General features: G+C 38.4%; 1 protein-coding gene across 1 annotated transcript in view; it reads left to right on the top strand.

The window, feature by feature from the left end:
• The window catches only part of Nlk (nemo-like kinase), a 155,493-nt gene that overhangs the window by 91,916 nt on the left and 44,267 nt on the right, over window positions 1–19,310 (top strand). Inside the window, exon 3 of the mRNA XM_013016290.1 lies at window positions 11,514–11,569. Coding sequence (XP_012871744.1) covers window positions 11,514–11,569 — 56 coding nt within the window. The remainder of the gene's footprint in view (window positions 1–11,513; window positions 11,570–19,310) is intronic.

Below are 19,310 nucleotides of genomic sequence, written 5' to 3' on the forward strand. Positions count from 1 at the left end.
TGTTGAACTCAGCTTTTCTGGAGTGTGTGTGTGTGTGTGTTGAACTCAGGGCCTAGATGTTGGACTTTGTGTGTGTGGTGTGTGTGTGTGTGTGTGTGTGTGTCCTGGGGCTTGAACTCGGGGCCTAGATGTTGTCGTCCCTGGGCTTTTTTGCTGGTGTTCTACCACTTGAGTTACAGCTCCATTTCTGGCTTTTTTTGGTGATTAAATAGAGATACGAGTGTTACAGACTTTCCTACTTGGGTTAGCATTGAACAAGGATCCTCAGATCTCAGCCTCCTGAGTGGCTAGGATTACAGGCATGAACCACTGGTGTCTGGCTCTTTTTTTAAGTTATGTCTGGTCTGTGGGTTATATTCAGTGATGGAACTCTTGCCTTGCATGTAAACGCCGTGGGTTTGATCTACAGCACTGAAAGAAAAAATGCACCATTATCCTCTAGTCTATTGAAAGTGCTTATCAATATTTTAATGAGTTGAAAAATACCATTTAAGTTGCCATCTTCATGTCAGATTTAGGATGATGGCTTGAGTTAATTAGTTCTTGGATTTGTCTTAGTACTACCCCCACATCAAAGAATGAAAAAGCCTGTTATAATGTCAGAGACTCAAGCAAAAGTGCCCACAATGAAGAAGTATTTTAAAGGTGACCTCAGATTTCAATGACTTATTATTTTCAAGCTAATAATTGGCTTCTATATAAAAAAATAATTATATGAGTCAGGTACCAGTGGTTCATGGCTGTAATCCTAACTACTTAAGAGACTGAGATTCGAGAATTGCTGTTCAGAGCCATCCCAGGAAGACAAATTCTTGAGACTCTTATCTCCCAATAATGTGCATGCTCTCTCTCTCTCTCTCTCTCTCTCTCTACACACACACACACACACACACACACAGAAGTGGACAAATTCTTGAGACTCTTATCTCCCAATAATGTGCATGCTCTCTCTCTCTCTCTACACACACACACACACACACACACACACACACACACACACACACACACACACAGAAGTGGAGATGTGGCCCAAGTGGTAGAACAGCCATGAGCAAAAAAAGCAAGCAAAAGGGCAAGGCCTTGAGTTTGAGCTCTAGTATTAGAAAAAGGGAAAAAGATAATGATATAATAAAATGCTGTTCACTCATATTTGCTTAGGATTCATTCCTTTAGAGTAAGTCAATTAAGTTCCAAAGACAATGCTAGAGTAAATAAGGAAAGACATAAACTGAGTTCTTGAATATCTCACCAACCTAAACACAGCCAATTCCATTTATAAGTGATGGGTTTTAGACAGACTGTGTTTGAATTATGGCTGTACTGTTTTCTAATGGCATACCTTAGGTCTTAACTTTTCTGAGGTGTAAGTTTTTTTATTTGCAAAGTGAACATGGTAGAATGGAAATAACTATATATGATTGCTTCAGAAATTAAATATTCTCTTTTTTTCTTTCTTTTCTTTCTCTTTTTTCTTTTTTTTCCCCCTGGTATCAATTCTGGGCTTGGGTGCTGTCCCCAAGCTTTTTTGCTCAAGTCTACTAGCTCTACCACTTGAGCCACAGCTCCACCTCTGGCTTTTCTGATGCTAAGTTGGACATAAATCTCATGAACTTACCTGTCTGGGCTGACTTTGAACCACAATCCTCAGATCTCAGCCTCTTGAGTAACTAGGTTTACAGACATGAGCCAACAGCACCCAGCAAAAATTAAACATTTTTTTCAATATTATTGTTATTATTAAGATGTTGTACTGAGGGGTTGCCATTATATAAACCACGTAACAAGTACAGTGTCACCTCTCCCTTCACTTTCCCCCAGTATGCCACTCCTATTGCTGCCCACAAGTCATAAGTTAATTTTACACATAGTGTCTACTGAGTACCATGCCTGCATTTGTTTATCCATCCTTCTTTCCTTAGAAATTAATTTTATTTTTATTTTTGCCAGTCCTGGGGCTTGAACTCAGGTCTTGGGCATTGTCCCCGAGCTTCTTTTTGCTCAAGACTAGCACTTTACCACTTGAGCCACAGCACCATTTCTGTTTTTTTCTGTTTATATGGTACTGAAGACTTGAACCCACGGCTTCATGCATGCTAGGCAAGCACTCTACCACTAAGCTGCATTTCCAGCCCATAGAAATTAAAATTTATAGGGCTGGGAAGGTGGCTCAGTGGTAGAGCGCTTGCCTTGCATGCCTGAGGCCCTGGGTTCGATTCCTCAGCACCACATAAGCAAAAAGAAAAAAGCCGGAAGTGGCGCTGTGGCTCAAGTGGTAGAGCACTAGCCTTGAGCTGAAGAGCTGAGGGACAGTGCCCAGGCCCAGAGTTCAGGCCCCACGACTGGACCAAAAAAAAAAAAAAAGAAATTAAAATTTATAAATGATTAGAAGTTCATGCATGCTAGGCAAGCATTCTACCACTAAGCTACATTCCCAGCCCTTAGAAATTAAAATTTTTAGCTGGGTGCTGGTGGCTCAGGCCTGTAATCCTAGCTACTAGGGAGGCTGAGATCTGAGGATCATGGTTCAAAACCAGCCCAGGCAAGAAAGTCTGTGAAACTCTTATCTCCAATAAACTACCAGAAAACCAGAAGTGGTGCTGTAGCGCAAGTGGTAGAGCGCTTGCCTTGAGCTGAAAAGCTGAAGGACAGCGATCAGGCCCAGAGTTCAAGCCCCACGACCGAAAGAAAAAAAAAAAAGAAATGAAAAATTTTAAATGATTAGAAGTTTACCTAAAATATACAAACACACACACTTGGGGCAATTTCTGAGATCTATCTTGAGAAAGTACCTGTGATATCTGTGGGACTATTTGAAAGTGAGGCAGATACTTGGAGATAAAGTTGGCATAACACTACTTTTACACATATTCATTTTTGCTGTTAAGATCTGTATCCAAGGGGCATCTCCAGGCCAACATACCTGGTATGTGTGGAATGCCAATCTTAAGAAACAGCTGGTATTTGTTGTAGTTAAGGCACCAAATATTTATTAATTGAATCCTGTGCTAAGTCATACCGAAGATACAAAACAAAACACTCTCCTTTCTTGAAGGGAGTACAGATGTATATTAGATAGCATACATACATTAATTCAGTTACTTTTTAAAAATCTTTAGAGATGGGGTTTATTAACTATGTTCTACAGAGGAACCAGAGGCTTTGGTTAGTACTGCCCAGTGTCAAGATAAGAATGAAAATCTGTCTGTAGAGTCCATTTATATTGATTCTTTAGAAATTTATTGTGCACATCCCATGTCAACCCTATATTAGCTTCTGGGGATTCTGCCTTCAAGTAGTTCACCTGATTTTTAAAATCATGTGATACATACTATGATGAAGCTATGGAAAGCTCACATGCATAGTCAGACATTAATGCAGGACAGTCTCAGTTGCATACATAAAGAGCAGAGAGCTGGAAATAAACCTAGAAGCAAATTACAATGTACAGCTACTAAATTAGAATCTAGCGTTGAGGCCCAGGTACTGGCAATTTTTAAAGCTCTTTTAGGTGAAACAGTGGCAGCCAAGTTTTAAAAAAATTATCATTGACTTAGAAACTCAAACATGGAGCAGGTAAGCCTTAAGATGAACAATTTGATAATAAAACTTGATGGAATAAAGGGAGAAGAAAAGAATGTCCATTTTAAAAATGCCATTTAAAAAAGATTAACCCGGTCATTTTAGGAAGGTTGAATCTTCATTTGAATGGCTTTTATTTGTCAGAGGACAGCTACAAAGAAAGGCTTGGGAGGCTTTGCCTTTTTCTTTTGGAAACCACTGCCAAAGTCGTCACATCCTCTAAAGCCCGTTTAAAGCCCCTTTAGGGTTCATTGATTCCTGCCAAGATACTTTGTATTATAATACAAATCTTGGGTTTTTTTCTTGTCTTTATGCAAGAGTACTAAACACACAGTAGGTTGTCAGTCTTTTTATAGTGAATGGGTGAATGAAAGTGAAAGGAAAAACATTTGTCCTGAATTTGTAACCTCAGTGATGTTTTTCTTGGAATTGTTTTCTCCCTAAGCTTTCGAAGGCTTTCTAGGAGAGGAAGATGGGGCAAAAAGGATCATTCATTTCCTTTATATAGCTTGAGCTAAAGTACCTTTTGGGTTAATAAAGAGCATAGATAATCATACTGATAGGATTTTTCTCTGAAGGCAGACGTGTTCAGATACAGACATAAGACTGTTGTGCTGAAGGTAGAAAAGGATGCTTTGGAGAGACATTACTTTTCAATGGATTTGGTTTTGTTTGTTTTATGTCAAAAGTTTTGGTACTAGACAAGTTATTGAAGGATTTAAAATATTACAGTCTCACATGCCCATGGATTAGAAGACTCAATGTGGTTGAGGTGCCTATTTTGCCCTAACTTGAACTATATATGTACTGTAATTCCAATAAAAATCCCAGCAGGGTTTTTCATTTATGTGTGTGGAAGTCGACAAACATTCTAAAATTTATGGAACTGAAAAAATACTTTAAAGAGCCAAATGATCTTGAAGAAGTTGAATAAAATTAGAAACCTCTGCAACCGAGTTATTCTCACTATTTAACAGGCATGGAGATTCAAGTTAAGCTGTAGAGGAATTGACAAATAGATTCCTGGAGTAGACTAGGTATAGGAAGCCTATAAACCTGTATGTATCTATATATTTACCTGATAGAGAAGTTGGGTCTTGATAGCTTATACCTGTAGTCCCTAGCTACTCAGGGGGCTGAGTATTGCATTTTGAAGCCAGCCTAGGCTGGCTTCAATGAGAGTCTCCATGAACCTCTTATCTCTGATTAACCACCAAAAAGCTATAAGTGGAGCTGTGGCTCCAGTGATAGAGCATCAGCCTTAAGCAAGTCAGAGCACAAGGCCTTGAGTTCAAGCCCCAGTGCTGGCACATATGCATATAAACACACACACACACACACACATACCCACACACACACACACACACACTACAGTAGTGAAAGATGGTCATTTCAATAAATAGAGGTTTCAATTTGATACATGTAATTTAAAAAGTGAACTTTAGTCCTATTTCACATTATACACATAAATTAGTTGGATTGAATCGTGTACTTACATGTGAAAGACAAACAATGTTTCTAGGATAAAACATCAGAAAATGCCTTTTTTTTCATTACTGAGGATTGAACTCAGAGCCTCACACTTTACCACTGGAGCCATGCTTACATCCCTGGAAAATACCTTTTATGGATATGTGTAAGATAGGCACATTTCTTAACTGGACAAGTAAAACCACCACAAAAATGGACACAATTAACATTAAGAACTAAACTTTACTGAAAACTAGTGGATGGAACTGAGATTTAGCTTAATGGTACATACTTAAGTGAATGAGGCCCTGTTTTTGATCCCTAGCACCACTAAAAATAATTAATTAAAAAATAGTGTTTAAGGAAGACAATTAAAATAAATGCTTTAGTTGCTTTTTTTCAGACTATAGGTCACTTGAAACTCATCCATTGTTAGTGATATTGTAAATTTATAAAACCACTTAGGAAAACGGTCCATTTCCACTAAAACTAAATATGTAACTATAATGACTCAGCAAGAGTTTAACCACCTAAGCAATCAAAGAAAATGAGTACATATATCCACCAAAAGACATATACAAGAATGTTTATAGCAACTTTATTAATAATAGCTAAAAATTTAAAGAATGCAATTATGTGCCATCAGTACACTGTATGAATGTATTGTGTTATATTCCATGTATAAAATGCATTAACTGTGAAAAAGATGAACCATTGATCTACTTAGCAACATCATAAATTTCATAGGCCTACCAATATGAGAGAAACAGTACACAAAAGACTTCTCTCTGTTTTAATTTGTGTAAGGTCCAAGTGCAGGCAGAATAAATATGGTGACAAAAATGAGAGTAGTACAAAAAAGTTACAACTGAAAAACAGCAAGGGCCTTTCCTAGGATGTTAAATGCTCAATTTCTTGACTAGACTTGGATTTGGTTATAAAAATTCATCATATTTTGCTCTTAAGATTTGTGTAGGGGCTGGGAAGGTGGCTCAGTGGTAGAGCGCTTGCCTTGCATGCCTGAGGCCCTGGGTTTGATTCCTCAGTACCACATAAGCAAAAAGAAAAAAGCTGTGGCTCAAGTGGTAGAGCGCTAGCCTTGAGCTGAAGAGCTGAGGGACAGCGCCCAGGCCCAGAGTATAGGCCCCACGACCAGACCCCCCCCCCAAAAAAAATTTGTGTATATTATGTTACATCTCTATTAAAAATTAGTGACAATGTAGTCTCTGTCTTACTGACTATACTAGAGGTAAGTTCTGGTTTCTTTGTTTTTGAGTCCTTGGCATAGTAGAAACTGAGTAAATGTTTGTGAGTGGGTGATTAAAATTCTTATTCTTACATGTAGAATTGAGGTTGAGTCTTTACTAATGTCATCTTATTACATAATAGGTATATCTTCTGTACTTTTCCTCCTCAAATAATAATGGGGTTATAGAGAAGCCAACTCCAGCTATGTTAAATTATATTAGAAATGTTAAGTCAGGGGTTGGAAGTATGGCCCAGGTGGTAGAGCCATCTTGAGTTAAAATATCAGATACTGAGTTCAAGTCCTGATTTTAGATGAAAAAAAATAAAAGAGGGAAATGTTACATCTTTGTGTGTGTGTGTGTGTGTGTGTGTGTGTGTGCGTGTGCGTGTGTGTGTGTGTGCCAGTATTAGTGCTTGAATTTACCACCTGACCCTCTTGCCCAGCTTTCTTTTTTACTGGTCCTAGGGCTTGAACTCAGGGCCTGAATGCTGGTCCCTGAGCTTTTTTGCTCAAAGCTAGCACTCTACCACTTGAGCCACAGCTCTGCTTCTGGCTTTTTTGGTGCTTGATTTGGGATAAGAATCTCACAGAGGGCTGGGAAGGTGGCTCAGTGGTAGAGCGCTTGCCTTGCATGCCAGAGGCCCTGGGTTCGATTCCTCAGCACCACATAAGCAAAAAGAAAAAAGCCGGAAGTGGCACTGTGGCTCAAGTGGTAGAGCGCTAGCCTTGAGCTGAAGAGCTGAGGGACAGAGCCCAGGCGTAGAGTTCAGGCCCCATGACTGGACCCAAAAAAAAAAAAAAAAGAATCTCACAGACTTTCCTGCCCAGCCTGGCTTTGAACCACAGTCCTCAGTTCTCAGCCTCCTGAGTAGCTAGGATATGCAAGCATGAGTCACTGGCACCTGACTAAGAAACCCCAGCTCTTTTAAGTGGGACTCATGCAATAAATTCGAAGCTAAAAATGCTGCTAATGTTTTTCTTGCTTGCTCATTTACATTATTTTTCAGATTACTGGTTCATTTCTGCTGGTCAGAGTTCTAGTTTTGCAGGTCTCTGATAAACATCTTATGAATACAAAGGACACAAAACAACAGGCATAGAAGAATTCCAGGCAGAATTTAAAATACTGTACCATTGACGCTAACAGTCAAATGCCATAGTGTAAATGTCTAACCTTGTTTTATATGACTTTTCTACAAAATGCCTCATCAAATATGAAATAAGAAAGCTTCATTCTTCTCTCTCAAGGTTTAAAATGTGTGGCTGTCACTTTATTCTAGATAACCTCTAATTACAGCAGATGGATTTGAAGTGTAAAATAGCTGTGTCTAATGGACGCTGTCATTCAGTGTGTTCTGTTTTCCTCCAAGACAGGATATGTGTTGTTCAGATAAAGGGTCGGAGTCCAAAAGATGTCAAGTAAAACACTAATTTCTAACTGCCTTCCTTAAGCTTCAACTATAATTTATGTAAATTTGCAACACTATCTAATTATAGGTTTTTAAATATATAAGAATAAAATTATTTATTTTTATATAAAATTGCCTTTGAAGAAACTAAAAACCCTGTTTCCTAGAAATACCAAAATTTTAAGTATAAATAAAAAAATTTTTTTTTGTGACACTGAGGTTTGAACTTGGAGCCTTATATTTGCCAGGCAGATGTTGTACCACTGAAGCCACACTGCTGTACTCTTTTTGCTTTTGTTAATTTTGGAGATAGGATCTGAAGTTCATTTCTGGGCTAACCTAAACTGGGATCCTCCATTTATGCTTCTTCACATAGCAGTGATGATAAGTACATGCACTATGCTACAATATTGGTTGAGCTTGGGGCTGGGTCTCTAGAACTTTGGCCCTGGGCTAGCCTTGAACCACAACACTTCCTAGTTTCTATACTTGTTAATTCAAAAATGAAATATAGATGTCCTTTTAAAAATCATCTAAAGTGTTTTAAAATCTCTATGATTAACTAGTTTGTTTGTTTGTTTGTTTGTTTGTTTGTTTGGTCCAGTCATGGGGCCTGAACTCTGGGCCAGGGCGCTGTCCCTCAGCTCTTCAGCTTAAGGCTGGCGCTCTACCACTTGAGCCACAGCGCCACTTCTGGCTTTTTTCTTTTTGCTTATGTGGTGCTAAGGAATCGAACTCAGGGCCTCGGGCATGCAGGGAAAGCGCTCTACCACTGAGCCACCTTCCCAGCCCTCTATGATTAACTAGTTTTAAAGTCAATAATAGAGCTTTTTTATTAAATGAAATTTTAGCTTAATAAAATAAATTTAATCTAAAATTTTGAACTGAGAAATACGTGGCTGAAAAAAAAAGACCTTCAAAATGAACAAGGTTTCTTGCACAAGTGAATTGCAAGAAGAAAAAGAAAAAGAAAATTTTATGTTAAAACTTAAAGGGCAATAATTGGAAAATTATAATATGTAAATCTTATTTCCTGATTTAGACTAATCAAGTTTTTATTTACATTAATAAATTAAAAGTTTGATTGATGGCTATTTCTTAGTATTAAAAAAACGAAAAAAGGCAGACACCAGTGGTTCATGCTTATAATGCTAGTTACTCAGGAGGCTAAGATCTGAGGATCATGGATCCAAGCCATTCCAGGCAGGAAAGTTCAAGAGACTCCTGTCTCCAGTTAATCACTTCCCAAAAAAGCAGTGGCTCAGCTGGGCGCCGCTGGTGGCTCACACCTGTAATCCTAGCTACTCAGGAGGCAGATCTGAGGATCATGGTTCAAAGCCAGCCCGGGCAAGCAAAGTCTGTGAGACTCTTTTTTTTTTTGGGGGGGGGGTCCCGGTTGTGGTGCTTGAACTCTGGGCCTGGGTGCTGTCCCTCAGCTCTTCAGCTCAAGGCTAGCACTCTATCCCTTGAGCCACAGCGCCACTTCCGGCTTTTTTTTGCCAGTCATGATGCCTGAACTCTGAGACTGGGCACTATCCCTCAGCTCTTCAGCTCAAGGCTAGTGCTCTACCACTTCAGCCACAGCACCACTTCCAGCTTTTTTCTTTTTGCTTATATGGTGCTGAGAAATCGAACCCAGGGCATCAGGCATGCAAGGCAAGCGCTCTACCACTGAGCCACCTTCCCAGCCCTCTGTGAGACTCTTATCTCCAATAAACTACCATAAAACCAGAAGTGGCACTGTAGCTCAAAAGTGGTAGAGCGCTTGCCTTGAGCTGAAGAGTGCAGGGACAGCGCCCAAGCCCAGAGTTCAAGCCCCACAACCAACAACCCCCCCCCCAAAAAAAAGCAATGGTTCAAGTGGTAGAGCATAGCTTTACTCGTAAAACTCAAAGACAACACTCAGGCCCTGAGTTCAAGCCCAAGGTCTATCACCAAAACAAAATCAAAAAAATCACTGTACGTAAGGCTATATAGGTTCCATCTCTAACATAGAAATATAAATAGAGTTTTAGATTTAATAATTACATCTTAAGCTTTTATCGGTTAGGGATACTTAGCTGACGTATAGCTGAACAAAATGTGTATTTCAAAATTATATGTCAGGTAAGGTTATAAGTGAGTGAACCTGAGGATAACCAGCTAGACTGATGATATGGGCATTCTTTTTTTTTTTTTTTTTTGGTTGGTTGTGGGGCTTGAACTCTGGACTTGGTCAGTATCCCTCAGCTCTTCAGCTCAAGGTGAGCGCTCTACTGCTTGAGCCACAACGCCACTTCCGATTTTCTAGTGGTTTATGGAAGAAAAGAGTCTCATGGACTTTCCTGCCCGGGCTGGCTTTGAACCCAGATTCTCAGATCTCAGCCTCCTGAGTAGCTAGGATTACAGGTGTGAGCCACCGGCGCCCAGCAATATATGGGCATTCTTCATCTTACACTGTCTACTTGTATATGGTTCAAACCTTAACAAGATGTTACGTTAAAAATCAAGATAAAGGTTAGAAAATTTGAACCTGATTTCCTGCTGGCCTCTTCTCTGTCCTTTGAGCCAGATATTTTTCATTAGCCAGATAGGTTCAGATTCTCAGGTGTGACACCACAAATAGGACTTATAGCCTAATAGCTGTTATGGATTTATGCTGCTTTTTTTTTTAAAAAAAGATTGAAATGAGATTTAAATTTGAAATACCTGGTGACTTCTCTGAACTTGAATAAAACCTACACTGCCTCATATGATTTAAAGATACTTTGTATATTTCCTATCTTCCTCTACTTTATACCAGTCTATCTTCTTCTTACCCACTATATTCCATAAGCACTTTTCTGCTTCTATAAGCAGCCTCAGCATCTTCACATTGCCTGCCTGCATATTGAGTGGCCAACTCTTACCTAGTAAAAATACTGTACAGGGGGGTTACAGTTACATGAGTAAGGTAACTAGTACATTTCCTATAGAATATTGTTACCCTCGCCTTTGTTTTTCCCATACCATCCTTTCCTCCCCACCTCTCCAAATTCCACACCCCCCCCCAGCTTTTAAGACTTTGAATGTTGTTACTTTAGGCATACATTTTTCTTCATCGTAATAGATGTTGTAATTATATATTTGTGTAATCACTTATTTACTTCATGCTTTCCTCTCTTTTAAGTCATGTAAGCAGGGATGATACCTGTTTTGCTCATCAGTATAATTCAAGAGTTTACCAGTGAGCCCATCAGAAGAATGTGTATACCCATGGCCCCTCATTCTCATAAAGGAACAGTAATTCTTAAAAATAGGGCACTTCGGCCAGGCGCCAGTGGCTTACACCTTTAATCCTAGCTACTCAGGAGTCTGAGATCTGAGGATCGTGGTTCAAAGCCAGCCCGGGCAGGAAAGTCCATGAGACTCTTATCTCCAATTAACCACGAGAACACCGGAAGAGGCGCTATGGCTCAAATGGTAGAGTGCTAGCCTTGAGCTGAAGAGCTGAGGGACAGGGCCCAGGTCCAGAGTTCAAGCCCCATGACTAAAAAAATAAAATAAAAAATTAAAAAATAGGGCATTTCTTTCAACACTCTCTGAGCAAGGATTTTGGTTGCATATAGTATAGCATAGTTGACTCTTGAATTTTGGATTAGCTTGAATTGTTTTTTAGGCAATTGTTTACAAACTCAATGAGACTATGGTTCTTGACTGATTCATTTAATTTCATTGGGCAATTGTAACTAAGCTTTTAATCATTAAAGAGTTAACAGCATTTACTTGAATTTATGTGGAATTTGTTTCCTTTTCCTCTAAATTTGATTTTTTTTCCCTTTCCTCAGGTACTCTCTGCCCTTGACATACTCCAACCTCCACACATTGACTATTTTGAAGAAATGTATCCTAACCAGGGAATGTGGAAGAAGACCATTTTTTAAGTTAATTTGTTCTTCTAGAACCTTTTTGGGGATTCATACCTTGAACTATATTAAATCTCATCTTTGCAGAAGTTGTTGAGTACTTGAAACCAGGTAATTTTGAAATTCCAAGTATCTGGCAGAGTTCAGTATTATCAACATGTCCTGTGGTAAGTCTACAGAACAGCTGTTGACATCTGAATAACCTTGTAGGATAAATATTTCTATCCCATTTTGTAAATCAAACCATACAGCCATGTTGTAGCGGAACCTAATGAAGTCATAATTGCCTGTCAACTAAGAAACATACTGCCTTTCCCTATAACACTTGGGGTAGGGTGAAGATTAAAGAGTTAAAATAAGTTAAATGACCTTTCGTAATAATTAGTAGGCTTAATGTCATTTGCCATGGAATAATGGCGGTAATAATGATGATGGTGGTGATAATAGATATTATTTATATAGCTTTTGTGCATGGCAGATGACTCTGAATTCTGTACACAAAGGAGTTTGTTTGGTCCTTATAACAACCCTCCTGGAAGGGTGCTGTTGTTCTCATTTTATAGAAAAGGAACAAAAGGTAAGAAACTTCACAAGATCACTGAGCTAGGATGTATTTGGGACTAAAATTCAATTCTAGGCAGTTGGACTATGTAGTTTCTTGTTTTGGACACCTACTTATATGATAGATCCTCAAACATTCTCCTGTTGTTACTATTCTTGTCTTAAAATAGTGTGATAGGTATCATGAATAATAATGAACTGCAAATAATGCATAGTAACTAGCTTCTGGAGCTGTATGGAAAAAAGGGGGGATTTCTTAATTGCTTAAAAAACAATTCAAGCTAATCCAAAATGCAATGGTATTCCTAAGCAAAGTGACACCAGCTTCCATTCTGCAGTTAAAGCCTTAAGTGGAAGATAGGGAATCCTAAATCATTTTGTTTGATAAGCAAGTTCATGATCATGCCATTTCTTCAGCCTGAGCTTTTTATTAATACTTTAGGTCTATTACTACAAATGGTAATTCGTGTAATAGATTCTTTTTTCTGATTCAGCAGTGAAATAAAGGAAATTTTCATTCTTACACAGGTGGTAGATAATTCCATTCTAGACAATTATATTTTATAATTTCCTTAGAAACTGGTAACAATTAAAACCTTCCCAGAGAGGAAGAGAACAAATAGCTTTAGCTGGTTAGGGAATTGGGAAACCTTATAAGGTACGTTACTGATCCACACAGCTGGGAAGCTTTGATTAGGTAAACCTGATCTCTTAAGTGCTATAATCCTTAGTGATATTTTAGTCCACTAGTCCTTTATGGATTTAATCTTTTTACACAGTACACCTGTAAGGGCCCAACCTTGCATGTTGCAAAGAAAGGACTGTCAACTTGACAAGTTCTTGTCTGATAAGACTATCTGATATTTTGGGTCATGCCAAATCTTTCTGATATGATCATTATTCAGAAAGTACAAAATCTGGCCAGGCACACTTGTAATCTCAGAATTGGGAGGTGGATACAAAAGGATCATGAGTTTGTGCCCAGTCAGTGCTACCTTGTGACAGTCTATCTAAATAAACAAATAAGTAAATAAATAAGTAAATCAAAAAGTACAAAATTTACCTAAGGAGCTAAGAGAAAAAGAAGAAAGTGAAAAAGTTCTGTTTTTCCTCAACTTCTAGTAGTAGCCACTGAGAAGGCTAATTATTAATAGTATATAATACTTGCCTGGATCCTTGCTGGAGGAAGGAAAGTGCTGGTGGGAGTGGGTAGCATTTACTTAACTTAGCAGAAATGCCTTCCTACACCCAGCCAAAAGCTACCTTCTGTAATCTTAATTGTGAAATAAAAATCCATGTACTTGAAAGTAATCTATCAGCATGTGTTACTGTTTCAATCTCTTTCGAAAAGAAATTGCTAAAACAAAACTTTTAAGTTAGAAGAAATATTCTTTATTAAATATGAACTTTATTATATTGTAGGTTGTATCAGGAGTTCCAAGACCACACACAGGTTTGATCACTAAAAGGACTCAAAAGCCATTATTCTCATTTATATTTTATTGAAGCAAAAAGATTGCAGATTAAAATCATCAAAGTATGGGTTGGGAATGTGGCTTAGTGGTAGAGTACTTGCTGAGCATGCATGAAGCTCTAGGTTCAGTACCACATAAACAGAAAAAGTCAGAAGTATTACTGTGGCTCAAGTGGTAGAGTGCTTGCCTTGAGCAAAAAAGAAGCTCAGGGACAGTGCCCAGTCCCTGAGTTCAAGCCCCAGGACTGTCAAAGGAAAAAAAAAAATGTCAGCAAAGGAAAAAAGATTCACAGGGCCTCATATGAGTTTGCAGATATCCTTTTCAAGTAGAATTATATAGAAAGGACTTAGTCTCTCTGTAATTATGGGCAAATGTTACCACCCAAGCAAGCTCACCTAAGCCTTGGTGTTCAGTAATTACATTGTGGGTCACTTCCTTAGGCACAGTGCTCTCAAGTGACTGACCTTAGCTACTTAGTCTCCAGCCCTACTCCCCTTCACCCCCTCCCCAGCTGGAATAAATACAGTTTAGTCCAAAGCCTTAGATAAACAAACACAGGTGTCTACCATGAATCATATTGCTAGCATCAATTTATATGTCCCAAACAAACCATAAGTATACTAAGATACTTTTTCCATTTAAGAAATTTGGTAAATATGAGTATATTAAATAAGTGCCAAATATATTTAAGTTCTCTCCATTCAACACTTTTTTTTTTTTTTGGTCAGTCGTGGGGCTTGAACTCTGGGCTTGGGCACTGTCCCTGCGCTCTTCAGCTCAAGGCGAGCACTCTACTCCATTCGATACTTTATTAAATATATTTTGTCTTATAATTCAAGCACAAATTATGTCAAGCATTAATTTTATGTAGTTAGATTTGTCATTCTTTAAAAAAAATCCTGAGTGTGCCAGTGGCTCATACCTGTAATCCTACCCACTCAGGAGGCTGAGATCTGAGGTTCACAGTTTGAAGCCATCCTGGGCAGAGTTAATAACACACTCATGTCTAATTAAGCACAAGAAAAGCTGGAAGTGGAGCTGTGGCTCAAGTGGTAGAGCACTAGCCTTGAGCATAAAGAGCCCAAGGACAGCACCCAGGCCCCAAGTTCAAGCCCCAGGACTGGTACAAGAAATCTTATGTGTGCTTCCATAAAATAGGAATTCTCAATCACCATGACTTCATTGTACCTGAGAAAGGCTTAATTCATCATTGTATCAATTATTTACAGAAGAAAGTTAGCATGAGCAATGTATGTGGTTTAGTAACTGGTTGTAGCTAATGTTAATCTATTTTATTAGTTAGCAAAATGTTTCTGTGCAATTCATCTCCCTGGAATTTTTCATGAATGTTCAAGTAAAGAACTTTTGTCATAAAATATTTATGGAAACTTCTAATATACCATTTATTTAAATACTTTTAAATTTTGTCTCAGAGCACTTTTTATCTTCCAGACTAAAAAAATTAAGCACTATGACTTTGCCATAAGTTAGCTGACTATGGTTAGAAAAATCCTTCAAACCTAAACTTCAATATTCTTGTTTTCTGACTTACAATATTTAGCTGTATGTAGAACCATACACAGAAAAAGAAAGGTAAGTATTTTCAAGTGGGTATCATTTGGAAAACTTGGGTCCTTTTTATGTAAAAATGAACTACACCTGCAGCTGCCTGGACTATCAAATACTTTTCAGAAGGAATGTTTTAGCTTGGAAGGTAGGATACTGAGAATTTTGTGTCGTAGAACAGCTATTAGATGAAAGAACATAACTGCCTTAGTTACATGTATGCTCTGCTTTTTCTTTTTCTTTCAATGTCCTAAATGAGAAGGTTTTTTTGTTTTGTTTTGTTTTTGTTTTTTGGTCATGGGGCTTGAACTCTGGGCCTGGGCACTGTCCCTCAGCTTTTCAGCTCAAGGCAAGCACTCCATCACTTGAGCCACAGTGACACTTTCGGTTTTCTGAGTGAATTATTGGAGATAAGCGTTTCATGGCCTTTCTTGCCCAGGATGGCTTTGAACCATGATACTCAGATCTCAGCCTCCTGAGTAGCTAGGATTATAGGCATGAGGCACGGGGCACCCAGCTGAAGTTTTGTGTTTTTACCACAGAAGATTCCTCCAGTTTGTCTTTGTCAGAAAAATAAGAAAACACATTACCTAAAACACAAACATATTAAAGATTAATATGAACTCAAGTTAAAAGTAAGAATTCTAAGCTAGGCACCAGTGGCTTCCACCTTAATCCTAGTTACTCAGAAGGCTGAGATCAGAGGATCACATGTTGAAGCCAGCCAGAAGTGGAACTGTGTCCCAAGCGGTAAAGCCCTAGCCTTAAGCAAAAACGCGTGCACGCGCACGCACGCACACACACACACACACACACACACACGGATCCAATGTAATATTTGTCCATATGAGTAGGTTTCATGTAGTATCTCAAAAACATGCTACACACTTTACACACGGTTTTGGATAATTGGTTCTTTTATCCTTTTCTTTTTTCTTTTAGATGACTGTTGTGTCTTTGTATATTCATGGGTTTCATGACCAAAATTCAACAGTCCATAGATGGAAATTGTTCAGGAAAAAAAAAATTGTATCTTGTATCTGTATTGAGTATGCACAAATGGTGTGTGTGTGTGTGTGTGTGTGTGTGTGTGTGTGTGTGTGTGTGTGTGTGTGTGTGTGCGTGTGTGTGTGTGGTCAGTACTGAGACTTGAATTCAGAGCCTGTGCTCTCACTCAACTTTTTCCCTTGTCACTAGCACTTTACCATGGGCAAAAAGTTTGAGAATCTCCACCTTAAGCAATAAAAGCTGGGATAGTCTTATGTGCTTATCATTCTAGCTGTTTGGGAAGGATCATGGTCCAGGACAGCTCAAGAATAAGTACAAGATCCAGTCTCAAAAATAACCAAAACAAAAAGGGTTGTGGCATGGCTCAAGTATTAGAGCACCTGCCTCATAATCATAAAGCCTTGAGTTCAAATCTTAGTGCAAACACACATGGGCAAACATTTTATACCAGGAGATGTCTTCAAATATAGTTGAATAGTTGGTATCATTTTGGAAAATGTAGAGTTCTGTATTTGGATATAATCAAGTATTCAATAATCTGCTAGGGTATAGTATTTATGCAATAATCATATCTCCGTAAAGACTCTAAAACTTTAGTAATGTATGATTATATCAATGTATAACAGAAATTTAGTGTGTGTGTGTGTGTGTGTGTGTGTACTAGGACTTGAGCTCAGGGCCTGAGTTTTATCCCTTAACTTTTTTGCTTTGGGCTAGTGCTCTACCACTTGAGCCACAGCTCTGTTTCCAGCATTTTTGCTAATTAATTGGAGATAAGAGTCTCATAGGTACTCCTCTTTGGGGCCTCTCTCTGAATGGAGTGCTTCTTTTCACTTTCAAATAAACTTACTTTGTTTAAAAAAAAAAGGAGGCTGAGATCTGAGAATCCGATTTCAAAGCCAGCCTAGGCAGGAAAGCAAGTCTCATGGACTTTTTTTTCCTGGGCTGGCTTTGAACCATGATCCTCAGATCTCAGGCTCCCAAGTAACTAGGATTACAGGCATGAGCTATCAGTCTCCAGCATAGTCTGGGTTTTGAAAAACCATGTATCTTTAAATTGTTCTTTTAAGCAACCAAAAATAGAATGTTTAAATTATAACTGTTTATATATCTGCATACCCCAAGCATAGATTTATCTCCATCTCAGGTATGGAAGAAGCAGTTTTATCAAAACCTCTGTATCAGCTAGCCTTTTGTTTTCATCATTCCTTACAATATATCAACCTAGGAATTACATTATTATTTAACCATCTTAAAGACTGTGTGTTTATTTCTGAGTTGAAAGGTTCACTTTTAATGGATTACATTTTTTTTTCAATTTTTACTTTGGGTTTCTATTAGGAAAGCTGGATGAAAACAGTTTGGTATTTCATTACTGTGTGCCCACTGAAATTTAATCCCAGAGAAAACAGTTCTAATTGTTTGATTGGAAAATGGTGTTTATTTTGTTTCAGTCAGAACTCTGCACATAATAAGCCCCCTTCTCACAAAGCACGGGATATTTATTAGGATTGAAATTAAAATTTGATTTGTTTGGGGCAAAGCTTAGCTTTAACTTGATTTTTATGGAGAATAATATAGGAGGTATAGGTCTTCTATGTTAATAGTTCATCCTAAACTTGGTAGAAATGAGACATCTAATGGGTGACCATACATCCTAGTTTGCTGGAACAGTCTTGGATTTTACCAGATATGTCTTTCAATCTCAGAAGTATTACTCCTTGTTTGGATGACATGCTTATTTGTCTTTCTTATTGTTGTTGTTTTGTTTACATTTTTTGAAACAAAGTCTCACTATACAACCAGGCTGACCTCAAATTTGCTATCCTCCCGCCTCAACCTCCCATGTAGTGAGATTACAGGCTTGCACTACCTTGTATGGCTGTTTGATGATAAGTTTGGGTAATACAGTCAGTGTTTAAACAGCAGTTTCTTGTGTAAAGATAGCAAGGAAACCTCAGTGTCAGTACCATCCAGTTAAATTCTCTGATGTTGTAAAGTATTTCCATAACCTTCAGAGAATCAAGAATCAGATGACATGTGTGTGTGTGTTTGTGTGTGTTGCGCGTGCGCATGCATGTGCTCTCTACAATAGTAGTAACATCAAGAACCAGAAATCCAAATCCTAGAAGTTTTAAAGGCTTTCATATTGGTAAGCATTTCTTACTAATTAATTCCATAAACATAATCACCCATGATTCCTGAACTAGGAATTTTTGTCTGATTTGCTCATCATTATATTCTTAAAACATAAGAAAGACCTGACATACAATCAGTACAAAATATTTTCTTGTTAAGTGAAGCAATAAAACTGCCCTCCATGTTTATAATCTTGTGTAAGACACAGTTACACAGTCAGATAAACAACAGTTATAATATAGGTTGGAAAGTATGATGATTTTTAAAAAAACTAAGGTTTTTGAGAATACTTAGGGTGGGGGGGTGGTGTTAATTTTCAGTCTTTGCTATTTCAGTTTTCCAAACTGGATTACTTGGAAAACATTTAGTGATTTAAAAACAAGTTTGATTTACCTAGTATCACCAGTCCTAGCTTTTTTAATCTGAAGCCTAAGGCAAATACAGAAAATGGTAAAACTAATGAAAAGCAGGTGGAACAATGGAAAACAACTCAATTTGTAAGGTAACCACCATTTTGTTACTGTCTGGTTTACCTTGTTTACTAATTTGGTCAATATTTTTTGGTCAGTCATGGCGCTTGAACTCTAGGCCTGGGTGCTGTCCCTCAGCTCTTCAGCTCAAAGCAAGCGCTCTACCACTTGAGCCACAGTGCCACTTCCAGTTTTCTGAGTGGTTTATTGGAGATGAGAGTCTCACAGTTTCTTGCCCGGGCTGGCTTTGAATCACCATCCTCAGATCTCTGCCTCCTGAGTAGCTAGGATACAAGGGGTGAGCCACCGGCTTCCGGCCATGGCCAATATTTAATGCTGGTAGGTATGTGGATACTGTGCTAATTTTTTTTTTTTGGGTCCGGTTGTGGGGACTGAACTCTGAGCCTGGGTGCTGTCCCTCAGCTCTTCAGCTCAAGGCTAGCACTCTACCACTTGAGCCACAGCACCACTTCCAGCTTTTTTTTTTTTTTACTTATGTG

This window comes from Dipodomys ordii, unplaced genomic scaffold (genome assembly GCF_000151885.1).
Source record: "Dipodomys ordii isolate 6190 unplaced genomic scaffold, Dord_2.0 Scaffold31, whole genome shotgun sequence".
Classification (NCBI taxonomy): Eukaryota; Metazoa; Chordata; class Mammalia; order Rodentia; family Heteromyidae; genus Dipodomys; species Dipodomys ordii.